The 14,652-nt window shown below is 36.1% G+C and overlaps 1 protein-coding gene across 1 annotated transcript; it reads right to left on the bottom strand.

Moving 5' to 3' along the window:
* Positions 1 to 5,567: 5,567 nt before the first annotated feature.
* On the bottom strand, positions 5,568 to 13,722 carry LOC107777890 (protein NRT1/ PTR FAMILY 5.2-like). The gene is made up of 4 exons (XM_016598054.2): positions 13,430 to 13,722; positions 10,895 to 11,112; positions 7,741 to 8,306; positions 5,568 to 6,784 (listed from the first exon to the last, which is right to left on the bottom strand). Exons 1-4 carry the CDS (start codon positions 13,557 to 13,559, stop codon positions 5,887 to 5,889), a joined length of 1,812 nt encoding a protein of 603 aa, XP_016453540.1. The 5' UTR covers positions 13,560 to 13,722; the 3' UTR covers positions 5,568 to 5,886.
* Positions 13,723 to 14,652: the final 930 nt, after the last annotated feature.

The following is a 14,652-nucleotide window of genomic DNA, read 5'->3' as shown; positions in this document are numbered from 1 at the left end:
GGCGTTTACTGGTAATGTTATTTCTCCCTTAGTAGTTTCACATGCCATGTTGAATTCGTTTAGAATTCAGGATGTAGGAACGATTTGGTCTTGTAGGTTGAGCTGTTCTATGACCCTCGATCAAATGATGCTGGCCGAGCTACCTGGATCAATTAAGACACATTTAACTCGAGACTTATACATGAGTACAGATATTACCAGTTCATCATTGTGGGGCTGCACAATTCCTTTTGCGTCCTCGTCACTGAAAGACAAGGTTCCTTTTGGTATGTAATCTCGAGTCCATTTTTCCCTCGTGATAGATACTTTGGTGCGCTTTAACATTGGTCCTTGAGGAACATTGATCGGCTCCAACCCTGCACCATTATATAATGGTGAGGAGAGATCAATGTAGCTTTTACCCGAAAGGTCGGGATCGATTTCTACAGGGAGTTAATATTGGTTAGGAGTTGAGTTTCTATCTAATCTAGCTATGCGTGTTACTTTTAATTGCCCTTCTAACCATGTTTGGATTTGTTTCTATACTACTTTTAATGCTAATAATTGCTGAAAATAAACTAAGTACAATATTTTTGTAAAGTTTTCTCAAGTGATAAAAAGCACTAGGGAAGTGACTTACACATAGGCAAGTATCTAATGGGATCTAAAATTTAGGACAAGCTTGTTATATTTGGGGTTCTGATATAACCATTACACATAACTACTCACTCTATACCTCTCGGTAGTTTGAGTGACTTTGCCCTAATTGGATTTCTCAAGCCCAATTGGGTGTTCAAATAATACAAGTAAAATTGACTCAAGTCAGGTATTACTATTTCTAGGTTTAACCCTTTAATTGGGGCTATCAATCTCTTGAGTGCACCCTAATTCCTTGTTAGCCTAATTTTCCTAGACTTAGTCTCTCTTTCTCAAGAAGATCCTAAGTCATAAAGGCATGAATCAGTGTTTGCAACCACCAATTCTACAATTAAAGCATGAATCAAGCTAAATATCACTAACCCATAAACAAATAAGCCCTAAATTAGAAGACCCATTAAATACCCACACTAGGGTTAGGTCACAACCCTAGCTAATGGGTTTAGCTGCTCATAATCAAGGTAGAAATCAAATATGGAGATGAAATATAAGCCATAAAAGTTAATTACAAGAATAAAATCTAAGATTATAGGCTAAAGCTACTCTAAAATTACTCCAAATAGCAAAGTACGGTTATTCACGAGCTCCCTAATACAAAAATGACCTAAAAATATGAAAAAGATCTATTTATACATAGCTAAAATTACTGGAAAAAAAATACCCCTACGGATGTTCCGCAGTCAGCGGAATACTGAGCGCCTCAGCGTATGAATTTTTGCGGCCGCGCAAAAGCGAGCGCGGACTGTGTTTCTGCGATTTTGGACTGGGACTGGGCTTGCTTTCACTGGGAGTGTAAAAGAAACCGCCTCAGCATTGTCTTCAACCGCGGCCGCATAAAATGTTCGTGGACCGCACTCTTTATATGAGCTCAGATTTCCAGGCCTCTGAATCTCAATTCCACCCTCAGCAGAATTTGCACCGCGGCCGCTCTATTTCACTGTGGTCAGCGGTAGCTGTTTGCATCCAAAACATCTTCTCTGAACCTTAATTTTGATGTCAGCGTAATTATGGTCGCCTAAGCGGTGGACCTTCCACGACTGCCCTTTTCCTTCGCTGTTAGTGCTTTTATCTCAGCTTTGAACTTGTGCAGATTTAACTCCTTTATGAGCTGGTTATGACTTTCTTGCCTCATTTTGACCAAACCCTGCAAACAAGCATACTAAGCTAGTTTTCGGGAATACTTTTACACATTTTTTGTCCAAAACCTAAGCAAAAGAGAGCATAAGATAGGCTAGAATTCGTAGTTATCAAACATCGATCCCTTCGATGATCATGTGAATGACGTGTTGAGGTTATTCTTGATTTGTTTATTAGAGTCCCTATTTCTGAAATAATTCTTGGCTCAGTCTCTCAAGATTTCTCAAAGATACCCGTGGTTGAATAACCGGGCTACCTCCTCTATCAACTGCCAGCGATCCTCTATTTTGTGGCCGTGAGTGCCATGAAATTTGTTCATCTGGTTTGGATCCCTTTGGGCTGGGTCGGATTGTAGAGGTCGAGGCCATTTGGTATTTTGATGCGTGCGATAGCCGATACGATGGCAGCAACACCAACGTTAAAGTTATATTCCGATAACCTTGGTGCTTCTTTAGGTCCGATAGGCCTACCGAATATGTTCTTATTCATGAGTCCTCGACTGTTCTGGCCTCGGTCATTTCTCATTTTATTTTGCAAAGAACTCCCATTCGGACCCGCTGCTTCTTCGATCCTCATTATACGACTGATATCGATCCCTGTTTGTCCTTGGTTCACGGTCGATATCTCTCTTCACTCTGTGGATGGGTCTAACAGGATAAACGGACCTAAAAGAAGATTCTAGTTGATCACCTTCGACTCTGATCTTCAATTGATGTCGGTTATGCACAACAACCCAAGTGACAGCCGGATATTCTATCAGATTCAGCTTCAACTTCTGTGAAGCCACTAAACTTCGAACATTGAGTGCTTGGGTAAAAGCTTGAATGGCCCAATCATCAGCGACTGGTGGCAAGTCCATCCGTTCCATTTGAAACTGAGATACGAACTCTCTAAGCATTTCATTATCCTTCTACCTTACTTTGAAGAGGTTCGACTTCCTGGTTTCGACCATGATAGCCCCAGCGTATGCTTTCACAAAAGAGTCTGCAAGCATAGCAAATGAGTCAATATCATAGCTCGCTTTGACAAGGTTTCTCCGAATTTATTCAGCAAGACAGACTCGATCTCATCATCATCCAAGTCGTTTCCTTTGATGGAGCATGTGTATGAAGTGACATGCTCGTTTAGATCAGTCGTCCTGTTGTACTTAGGAATCTCGGGCATGCAGAATGTTTTATGGATCAACTTTGGAGCTGCACTCGGAGGGAAAGGTTTTTGTATAAAATTCTTGTAATCCAAGCCTTTCAATATCGGCGGTGCTCCCGGGATCTGGTCGACCCTGGAATTGTAGGTTTTCACCTTTTTGTCGTTCGCTTTGATTTTCTTTTCCCCTGATTCTTTTCGTTTCGTCAGTTCCTCAAGCATTTTTATGATCTCGGGGTTATTACCCGACTCGTTCCTACTCGACCTCTCCGTGAGCTGTTCCTCTTTGCGGGTAGTCTCTCAAGATGAATCAGGCTTGATTTTGCTCGGTACGTGGCTTTGGTTTTGTAACTGAGCTATTGCTGCCTGTTGAGCTTGTAACATTTCAAAGATCATCCGTAGATTGATCCCGTCTCCTCATTTGTTTTGAGTATTCTGGGTTGTCAACCGGGCTCCACCACATATGCTATTCTCGGGGTCAGTAGGGAAGCTTGTATCGATATCCATATGCGAATTAGAATCCAACAAGTCCTCAATTGGAATTCCTAGGGGATCAGCGGGCGGTACCTCATTACCGGATGATATGTTATTATTTTCACCGTGGTGACCAGACTCATTGTCAGCAAGTAAAGGTGCTAATTGTGAGTTTGACATTTTGAGCTTAAGCCTGAAATCAGAGACGCTTCAAAGAACAAGTGTAAAATAGTGTGTGTTATGGAAATTTGTATCAAATAATCACTATTATCCTTAGCCCCACGGTGGGTGCCAAACTGTTTACCCTCAAAATTGGATAGCAATAGAATTTATAAGTGGTTTTAAGGATACGTGGACTAATTTGACACAAAGCGATAAATTGAATTATAAATAAAACGAACAATAATAAAGTAAATTCAAACCGTGTGACTTGAACAATTATAGTCTTGAAATGTAAGTTTCACTTGAAGCAGATGTAATTCAAATGATATCAAATACATAAGAGCAGTGGTTTGCTGAAATGAAATAGTACTATAATGCTTTGGGATGCGAGTTACAATGTGTTTTACAAATGATCAGACCCCCTTTATATAGTAGAGGAGTCCTATTTTAGGTACAATTCTATAAAAGGTAAAAGATCTCATGATTTGCTAATTAGCGGGTTTTTCATTGATACGTGGTGAGATTCGAGCCGTGATACCCGACCGGTTGCGGATATTTTGCCTCCCGTTATTCGGTCTGACAATGTTTCCTCGAGCTCATTCGGGGTCAAGGTTGATTCCGGGACCATGGACTCGATGTTCTCGAAGACGGGCATCCTGACCTCGTATGTCGGTTCGATGGATCCCGAGGTCGATCTTCAACCCATCGCGTTTCAATCGCAATCTGTCGTGCAATAGTTGAGCCCAACTTCGACCGTATACAATCAGGATAGGAAATACCTATGCCTCCAACAACATGAAGATGGAACAGATCAGATCCTAATACAATCTTGAGGGTAATTTGTCATAGAAATGATAAAGTTGCTAATGAGTTTTTGAAGAAAACATTCCAATTAGCAAAAAATAGCTAAGTTGCTCGGAATCTTCACTTTCGGTGTCGTATCCATGTAGATACGACACGGGTGTGGGATCTGTACCGCATAAGGTCAACCAATTTTGTGTGCTTTGACCAAAATCGGCCAAGAAATTTGGCACAGATACAATGATTTCTGAAATTAAAACAAAAGCTAGGGTGAAATTGAAGAAAATGGAATAATTTATATATAGAAATTTTTGTATTAATCAATATTTTCTCCTTCTCAGAGACCTTGTATGTTTTTCGCATAATATAAATAATTTAGAGATGTTTTTGTATCTCTTTTTTTTTTAGATATTTGAATTATTTGTAGCCGAATCTCTGTACTAGTAGTTCTACCTGGATCCGTAACCTCGAATCTTAAAATTTAGATCATGAAAGATCCTCACCTACATCATGCACCCACACCCGAGTTTAAGCAACTTAGAAGAAGAGGCCATATTGAGAAAACAGGCCAACATACTTATAGAAAAAGAACCAAATGTATTGAAAAATAAACAGGAAAGGGAAAAAGGGAAGAAAAGAAGAACATTTTGCAGGGAATCTGCTATTAGGTTGATTCATTTGAAGGATTTTAAAGAAAAGATGATAAGTTAAAAGGCTGCTGGAGTACTAGAGTTACTTGAGGAAGCAGTGTACTAATTTTTCTTTCTTTTCTTCTTTATTGGACAAGGCATTATCAGTACTTTACACTTGTGGTGGAATGCTCTAATGTATAATTCTTTTGATATGTTTTGTATTACTTGTGAGATTACTATTGACCACATATTATTGTATATAGTGAAGGAATATTATTATATTAGTATATGAGTTGAAGGGGAGTCTTGGCGTAACTGGTAAAATTGCTGTCATGTGACCCGGAGGTCACGGATTCAAGCCATGGAAACAGTTTCTTGCAGAAATACAGGGTAAGACTGTGTACAATAGATCCTTGTGATCCGATCCTTTCTCGCACCCCGCACATAGCGGGAGCTTAGTACACTGTGCTGCCTTTTTTAGAAGAGCTTAAACAGACCATCATATTCAACCCATATAAAGAACCATTTCCTTTATAAATACCAGCTATGGAATTGAAAATGCTGCTCAAGAAGATACACACATTTCATACCTCGAAAGAACTAAATTTAACTGATTATCATTACAATCGTGTGAAAATCATAACAAAGAGACAGGAGAGAATGATGAAGAAAATTATTGGACTATGTAGCTACGACGATCGAATTCTCCAAAAATGCTGCAGCACTCATGTCGGATCCTCCAAAAATACATAATATTTGGAGGATCCGATATGTCTGAAGTGACATGCATTTTCGGAAGATCCGACATGCGTTGTGCCAATTTTGGAGGATCCGCGCCATCAAATATTACCTAACTATATAGTACACTACCTAACTAAATAGGTTAGTTAATATCCTACCATCAAATTTGTGTGTTGGTTGAAGCTTCTTGGCTATTAGTCACCCTATGTTTTGATCCAATCTCCAATTCTTGCCTTAGCACAGCCAATGAATCTGAGACTTCAGCTTTATACACATAAAACTTGCTCACAAACAAGAAAAAGATGAAGTTCAATAAGTTAAGTACCGCGAATAACGCATAGTAATAGTCAAGATGAGATGCATTCAAGTTGTTTAAGATCCATCCTCTGTGATTCCCATGCTTTTTAGTAATATCAGAAACTGTTGAAAGCAAGAAACTACTAATGAAATTCCCAACTCCAAGACTTGTCATAGAATAAGAAGTTCCTAAACTCTTCATTCCTTCTGGTGCTTGATCATAAAAGAACTCAATCTTAGCTACTTCCAAAAATGCATCAGCTGTTCCCATAAGAATAAACTGAGGTAGCAAAATCAATATAGATAATGGTACTTGTTTACCATTTTCAACTAGGCCATTATCCTTAGCTACACTAAGTCTATGCCTTTCGACGAACGATGCTACTAACATGATCAGAATATGGAATGCCATTCCAATTCCCATTCTTTGAAGTATATTTATACCTCTTGGATTTTTCGTCAGTCTTTTGGCGATTTTCATGAAGAAACGATCGTAGAGCACAACGGAGACTAGCAACGATATGGTAACGAATGCACCTAAACTAGCTGGAGGGATACTGAAATTACCAATGTTTCTCTTTAGGGTTGTGCCTTGTTTGACAAAAAGTGTGTTGATTTGAGCTATCATTGTGCTTGGAATGAATGTAGCTATCAAGATTGGTATCATCCTTAGCATTTGCTTAGTTTCTTCCACTTGAGTTACTGAACATAACATCCATGGATCATTTGTATCTGTTTTCACACAAGCTTTATTCAGAAACCTGCAACAAAATGTTTTACCGGATTATTACGTCATCCAAAACAAATAGCAACAACAATAATAAACCTAGTGTAATCCCACAAGTGGGGTCTGGGAGGGTAGTGTGCAGAGGCGAACATATGCTATATCGAGAGGGGTCATCAGCACCCGTAAAGTTCGGCAAAAATTCCACATATATATGTCTTTAGAAAATAGTGATATATTAGTAGATGAACCCCTATATAAAAAGCAGAATTTGGTTGAACTCAAAAGTGCACCCCGACCTTCAAATCGTGAGTCAGCTTTTGATAGTGTGTATGCATATCTTACACCTATCTTGTGAAGGTAGAGATGCCATTTCGAATACAAAAATACTCTTGGGATTCTTTTTCCTCTTCTTTTCTTTCTTATCCTATTTTAGTGTGTGTGTTTTCTTGTTATGTATGGTTTAGAGACCTATATAAACAATGGACATAAACAAAACAAGTAGTCCCTCATTCCAATTTTCATGACACTCCTTCCATTTTGAAAAGTTCTAATATTTTTGATACCATACAAATTTTACAATTGTCAAAATTTAAAATTCATTAAACTAGTCACACTTTATTATGTATTCTCTTTAATCATAATTAGTACTCCTATATTATATTAGTATATCTAATTTCTTAAACTCTATGTACATAATAATATTTAAAATATTAAATATTAGAAAATTAATATGTAAGGTATGTAAAATGCTAATCGATTTGAAAGACCTAAATATTAATACTTCCCATATAGTTCAAATGAAAAAAATATTTAGTAACCAAACTTTTAGGTGATTTCAAAGTGCTAAAAAATAGGAAAATAATTAAAAGACTATTTTGTCTATTAGATGTAATTATTTTTAGCCGACCGGCCAAATGTGTAACTTGCCCTGAAATTTCTTTACGTCCATTATTAGTTTAAGATAACTAAAAGACAAAATTAAATACAAACCTCAATGTAGGTGTGGAGTCAATTCTGACTTTTCCATTTTTGGTATATTCTCCCAAATCAAGCTCATACAACTCTTTTGGATCAGTAGGGACTGTAACTTTCCATTTCCTTAAGGCAGCTATAATGACCTTAGCCATTCTTGTAAATGGGCTTCCTCTGGGCTTTTTATGCCTATAAAAAGATGATCCAGCCAAAAATATCATTATTGATATACCAAGGCCCACTGTTGGAAGCCCATACCCAAGAGTCCAGCCCACATTGTCTTGAATATACACAAGCACAGTGTTAGCAAAGAGAGTTCCCAAGAAAATACTAAACATCCACCAATTGAAAAATGAAAGTTTTTGAGATTTTTCTTTTGGATGAAACTCGTCGAATTGATCGGCGCCGATTGTCGATATATTGGGCTTCGTGCCGCCGGTGCCGACGGCTAAGGTGTAGAGTGCACCAAAAAACACAGCTAGTTGAAGTGTGGATGCTTTCTTGCAGTTAGCTGCAGTTGGACTGGCACAAGGAGGAGGCTTTAGGCCATGGATTGATACAGCTAGTGTTAGTAGAGACATACCCTGTTACAATTTTTAATAAACGTTGGTTAATCATGGTATAAGTATATACAATACTAGTGACATACCATATATAATGATTAGCTCACGCATGGTTCAAAATTCAGTAGTATAACAACAACATATCAGCATAGTCCCACAAATGAGGTCTGGGAGGGTAGAGTATATGCAGACCTAACCTTAGCCTTTAAGAAGGCAGAGAGGCTGTTTCAGGTAGACCCTCGGCTCAGGAATGGTTCAAAACTCAATAAATATCTTAATTATCAAGTTTACAGTTCATTCTGCTAGGGTTTAACCTTAGAGCAACAGTAAAGTTGTCTCATTTTGATCTATAGGTCTCGGTTCGAGCCGTGGAAGCAGACATCAATACTTGCATTAGGATAGGTTGTTTAGATCATACCCTTGGGATCAGTGACGGAGTCAGAATTTTTATCAAGGGGTGTCAAAATATAAATAATTGGATACATCGAAAAGTCAAGGGTGTCAATGTATAGTAAATATACATAAATAAAAAAATTTATATAGCAATATAGTGTAATTTTTCGGCAAAGGGGTGTCGCTTGACACCCCTTGATTCAATGTGGCTCCGCCACTGCTTGGGTGCGACACTTCTCCGAACCATGAGAGAATGCGAGATACTCTATGCACAAGACTGTCCTTTATGATCCGATGTAGGGTTTATATTCGTGACCAGGGGTGGATTTATCTTAGGCCAAGCGGTATCATGTGACATCGCTTCGCCGGAAAATTTCACTGAATACACATATAAATAATATGCAAAAAATAACAAATTCTGTATAAATAATATAGAATTATACCACATGGTTAATTTGGACTACTTGGTCCGCTGGTTAAGCATTTAAAAGAATAAATAAAAAAACTTCAAATCTTAATAAGAAACAAATTAATGTATATCATGATTAATTTGAAGTAATTTTCTGGATAAGCGCACCACCTACTTGCACAAGAAAACAAACTAAATAAGAAAAGAAAAAGGGTGGGTTGGGGGGCCGGGGGAGGGGGGGGGGTGTCTGTATCTTATTGGAATAAGCAAGGAAAATTCCAAAAATAGATTCTCTCTAGCTAGATACTAGGAACGTCAATTAGAGTCACAATAATGGACTGAGCTGACAAATGCTAAGTACAAGAAATATTTTTGTGTTTCTTTAATTGAAAATAATTCAACTTTAAATTTTTCATTTTATCTGTTTTATCCTTAATGAGAAAATTTTATAACCATACAAATATCATGACCCCATAAAGCTTTTAAGATCATAAGTTTTAAAAGTCTTCCCTTTTTCTCTTAAACTCCTTGTTGAGTCACTCTACCTTATCTAAATTGATATAGAGGGAGTAGTACTGTTACCTTTGTCATGACTTCATCTTTTCTATTTGTTTTATAGCTTTTGTTTTACAGCTTTGGAGTATCGGTAAAATTATTTTCGTATGACTTTTAGGTCATAAGTTTGAGTAGTGGAGCAACCACTAATGCTTGCATTAAGTGTAGGTTACCTGCATCATATGCTTATAAGTATGATTCTTCCCCAAACCCTATGCGAATATCAAACACTTTGTACATCGGATTTGCCTTCAAGTTAGCAATGGCCTTATCCTTAATTTATATTTTAGTACAAGAGCATGACCATTCATGGTCAATTTATCATTTTGATGACCTATAGCCAATTAAAATAATCAAAATTGTTGTAGGATGCGACAAGAGACAAACGTACAAGTATGGGTCTATTTATGTCACCATCTGAAAAGTTCATATGAAATAAATAAAAGGAAAAAATTTTCAACGTCAAATTTAATTAAGAAAATGAAGTATTGAAGGAGTAAATGAAACTTTTTTTTTATTTAAACCGACTTACCCTAGCTATCAAGACATTTTGAGTAGACTTTTTATGCAATCGATTACTAAGCATCAATTTGATAACATGAGCTCAACAAGTTTTTGGTAAGTAAATTTTTATTTCACAAAATGAACTCAACAAGTTTGATATAAGGAAATATTGCACCCCATAATAGTCATAAATCTTCTAAGAAAATCAGTAACTTGTCGACATGACATATTTAATGTAACGATGGAATATATAATACGGTCCAACCTCTCTATAACAGTCATCGTCTATAATATTAATACTTTATTTTAACAACTAAATTTTTTCATGTTAAATTACAATATATGTCTTATATAACAACACTCCACATAGAAGCAAAAAATAAAGTGTTATAGAGAGGTTTAACCGTAGGTTACGACTCATAACATAGGTTTCAAACATGTCCAACATACTTTTGGCACTAGGCGATTATACTAAGATGTTGTGTTGTTCTATGACGAAGTACAAGTGTTGCGACTCAACCCGAAACAAGTTGTATTTTTACAAAAAATACAGATACAGTCAAATTTCTCTATAACAGTCATATAAGTTTTTATTATAATGGCCAAACTTTTTTCGGAATCGTTTTTTATATTATACTATAATATACATGCTATATGACATTATTTTACCATAGCAACCAAAAAAATAACAAATAAGACTATTATAGAGATTGTGTAATAAGTTGGAGTGGGAGGAGTAGTGACGTACCAAGAGATAAATAGCAGAGGCAATCAAGAAAGTCCAATAACGTCCAAGAAAAGCGTCAGCAAAGTAGGCGCCCAAGATAGGGGTCATCCAAATTGTGCCCACCCAATTTGTCACATTGTTTGAAGATTTCACTGTGCCTTGGTGCAGTTTCTCAGTTAAGTATATTACCAAGTTTGATGATATTCCATAATATGCCATACGTTCGAACACTTCATAAACTGCAATATTCAACTTAAAAGTAAGTCAATTAAGAGAATTGTTAAACTATTTAAATGAAGGTAGACGAGAAAGTAAGGAGACAAACTGTTTAATATGTTCAGATGTGGACTCAGGATTTTAACGTGATAGGGGCATAGTATTCTGCTTAATCAGAATTCCGTAAAAGCTTTTAGTGTTGTTCAGAGTGTCGAGTGACCTAAATTAATTATTTTTAAAGCATATACATACTAAATTCCTGCCAAAATTTACGGAGTACCCTCGTGACCCCCTCAATATTTCACATTAAGTTTGCCTCTGGATATGATAGGTAGCTTTAGTAATGAGCTCCTTAGTCTTTGGTTGTTTAACTCATTATGGTTGAGTTGGTTGGGAGACTTGGGTTGGTGCGACTCAAAAGATATGGAACAAAACAGTCCAAATTACATACCCAAAGAATGGAGAAATTAAAGCATATCTGAGTATCATTAAAGCATATCTGAGTAAATCTGAAACATGGTAATTCGGTGCACAAAATATTTCAGAAAGAACTGTACCCAAAAAATGTGGCATAGACGGTGCCTGACATTAGAGTAAACTACCTTTAGGATAATCCCAATTTTGAATGCATTTTCTTGGAATTGGGTATGAAGAGAGTCTTTCTTTATTTAGAATATGGATTCCACAGTTACGTACTCAGTGGTGGACCCAAGTGGTGGCTGGCGGGTTTAACTGAACCCGCTTCACCAAAAAAATAATACCGTGTATATGTATAAATTAGGATTAAAGCTGTATAAATTTTATATAAATATTTATTTGAACCCACTTGACAACTACTATTTTACGACTAAAGTTATATACATCTAAAATTGAACCAGCTTGCACAAAATCCTGGGTCCTTCACTGTATGTACTACTTGATAAAATGCAACTTCATGACTTACAAGTTACATCACATGGCATTTCAGAAACTCTTCGGTGGAGAAGAAAGTCCTAAAAGCTTCCTAGCTAGCGTTTGACTATAGATTTCCAAATGTGTTTTGAAAAATTTGATTTGGGTGAAGTTTGGTTTGAAGATGAAAATGTGTTTGGACATACGTTTTCAAAATATATTTCTCAACTTTATTTTGGAAAAACATATATATAATTCCCAAGTTTTGAGATTTTGGCTCAAAATCAGCAATTGGGGTGATTTTGGGATTTAGGGTTTGGGATTTGAGATTTTGCATGGGCAAAATTTATGGCCATACATGAGTTTGCCAAATAAATTTTAAATTTATTTTGGCAAAATTCATGGCCAAACGGATCCTTAAATTTTCGTCGACTTAACAATCAGCCAAACATAATTTTTTAATTAGACTTAATGTAATCAAGATGTAGCTTATAAATTAGAAAAAAAAGACCAACGTGTAATCGGAAAAAACTGTCATAGTCCTGACTTAAAAAAGAAACTTCTCTTGAAAATTGAATACAACATAAAGTAGGGACCTAAAGATATGTCACTAGTAAGCATCCCTAGTTGAAGGACCTAACATCATATGCGGATGCAGTGTTACGATATTGAGTTTATTTGAAATTATTACTTTTAATACGGAATATAATTTAAAAGTTTAATTCATAAAATCTAAAAATATAATTGTTTAATGCTAATTAAAATTATTAAAAATTGAACCAATAAAATTCAAATCTTAAATTCGCCGGGTAGTTAAGTTCAACGATGTTTTTTTTCTCATCGTGGGACACAGATTTTAATACAGTAGCATGGGATTTGCATTATTGGAAGATAACTCACAGCAAACCAATTCATCCAAAAGAGGATGAAACGTGTGTGTAAAAGCAACAACTATTTGCTAGGATATCAGAGGTAGATTTATAATTTGAAGTTTATTCGGGAATCTAATATATTTAATTTACTGGATTTTAATTAAAAAAATTATATATATTTTATGAATTTCTTAAAACAAATACATATTTTAAACAAAGGTTACTGATTTCGGCCATACCCGAACGTCTTGTTCTAGCCCCGCCCCAACAGGATATAACAGTATATATTGCTTAAGAGGCAAAGAGATTAATCAGGTAAAAAAAGTTTTGGGTAGAAGATGATTCCTACAGGTTTACAAAGGGATAAGCTAAAGAAATTAAAGACACTAGACATTGATGATTCATATGGAGCTTTGGCAGGACTAATGAAGCGATATAAACAGTAAGAATTTATATAGCCGACCTTAACTTATTTGAAGCTGAAGCGTCATGCCATTGTTGTCCGTCTATGGGGGAGTTTTTTTTTGGGTGGGGGGGTGGGGGTGGAGGGGGGAGAGAGGGAGGTAAGATACCATACCAACAATGAAGGAACAAGCTTTCCATCCACCTCTCTTGGATCGAAGAACAGGATTGCCTTTGAGATCCACTGTTCCATCTTTTGTATATCCATCATCATATCCATTTTCATCCACTTGACAAGCTGCCATGACTGTGGAAAATGGATGACCCCTTTATTTTTGTTATGCTAGAAATTGTAAGTGTGCATTGACAAAAAGAAAACACTGGTTTCTCTGTTAGCATATCAAGTATGCTTTTGCTGCTGCCTTTATATAGACCTCATCTTCTTGCCTCAGCCATTCAAGAGTACTTTAAGTTAAATGTATTGATAATGCAAAAAATATTTATATAATCAAGTCATTAATAAAATAACTTTAAGCAAACATTCATGATAAATATTAATTAGAAAAAGGACAGCTTGGTACAACTCATCTCGCGTTAGGGTCCGGGAAAGAACCGCACGATCAAGGGGTGTGATGTAAATAGATTATCATATAATGCAAGCATTAGTGACTGCTTTCACGGCTCAAACCCATAACATGTAGGTTATACGAAGACAACTTTACCGTTGCTCCAAGTATTGATTAACAACATAATAAAAATAATAACTACTCTCTCCATTCCAATTTATGTGAACATATTTCCTTTTTAGTCTGTTCCAAAAAGAATAACCCCTTTCTAAATTTGAAAACAATTTAGCTTAAACTTTCAATTTTACCTTTAATGAGAAGTTTTTATAACTACACAAATATTCTTGACCCCTTTTTGACTTGTTTAAGACTATAAATTTCAAAAGTATTTTTTGTTTAAATTTTGTGTCTAATTAAATAAGTTCACATAAATTAAAACGGAAAGAGCGACAAGTTATAATAGGTTAAGCTTCACAGATTACATAAAAAGCCTTTATACTTTCGATGGATATAACTTAAATATGATATTCAAACCATGTGCTTAATTTCAGCAGTACTACAGCTCCCGGATTTTGTATCAAACATAATTATCTTAAAGTAAGTTGAAAAATTGTCACTGTCTATTAAATGCCAAGAATTATCTTTGCAAATTGCAAGTTGCGTAATAAATTTAATATTGTTTCTCCTTTCTGCCCTCCTTAAAAGATTGACTAAGAAGGATAAAGCAAAGTGATAAAGGCAAGTAGTGGTGCCCATGTTGACTGATACTCATTTTTTCATGCTATCGAAGGAAAACTCAAAATTTTGGGTGCGGCTCAATGATTGATATTAT

The sequence above is a fragment of the Nicotiana tabacum genome, chromosome 18, assembly GCF_000715075.1.
Source record: "Nicotiana tabacum cultivar K326 chromosome 18, ASM71507v2, whole genome shotgun sequence".
Lineage (NCBI taxonomy): Eukaryota > Viridiplantae > Streptophyta > Magnoliopsida > Solanales > Solanaceae > Nicotiana > Nicotiana tabacum.
This window is presented reverse-complemented; position numbering and strand designations above follow the sequence as displayed.

Bases quoted from the DNA above. Each gene is read 5' to 3' on its own strand.
- LOC107777890 (XM_016598054.2), bottom strand. From the start codon at position 13,559: ATGGCAGCTTGTCAAGTGGATGAAAATGGATATGATGATGGATATACA. The intron at 8,307-10,894 runs GTACGTCACTAC...AAATTGTAACAG, and splicing joins CCTCTGCTATTTATCTCTTG to GGTATGTCTCTACTAACACT. The intron at 6,785-7,740 runs GTTTGTATTTAA...ATTTTGTTGCAG, and splicing joins GACTCCACACCTACATTGAG to GTTTCTGAATAAAGCTTGTG.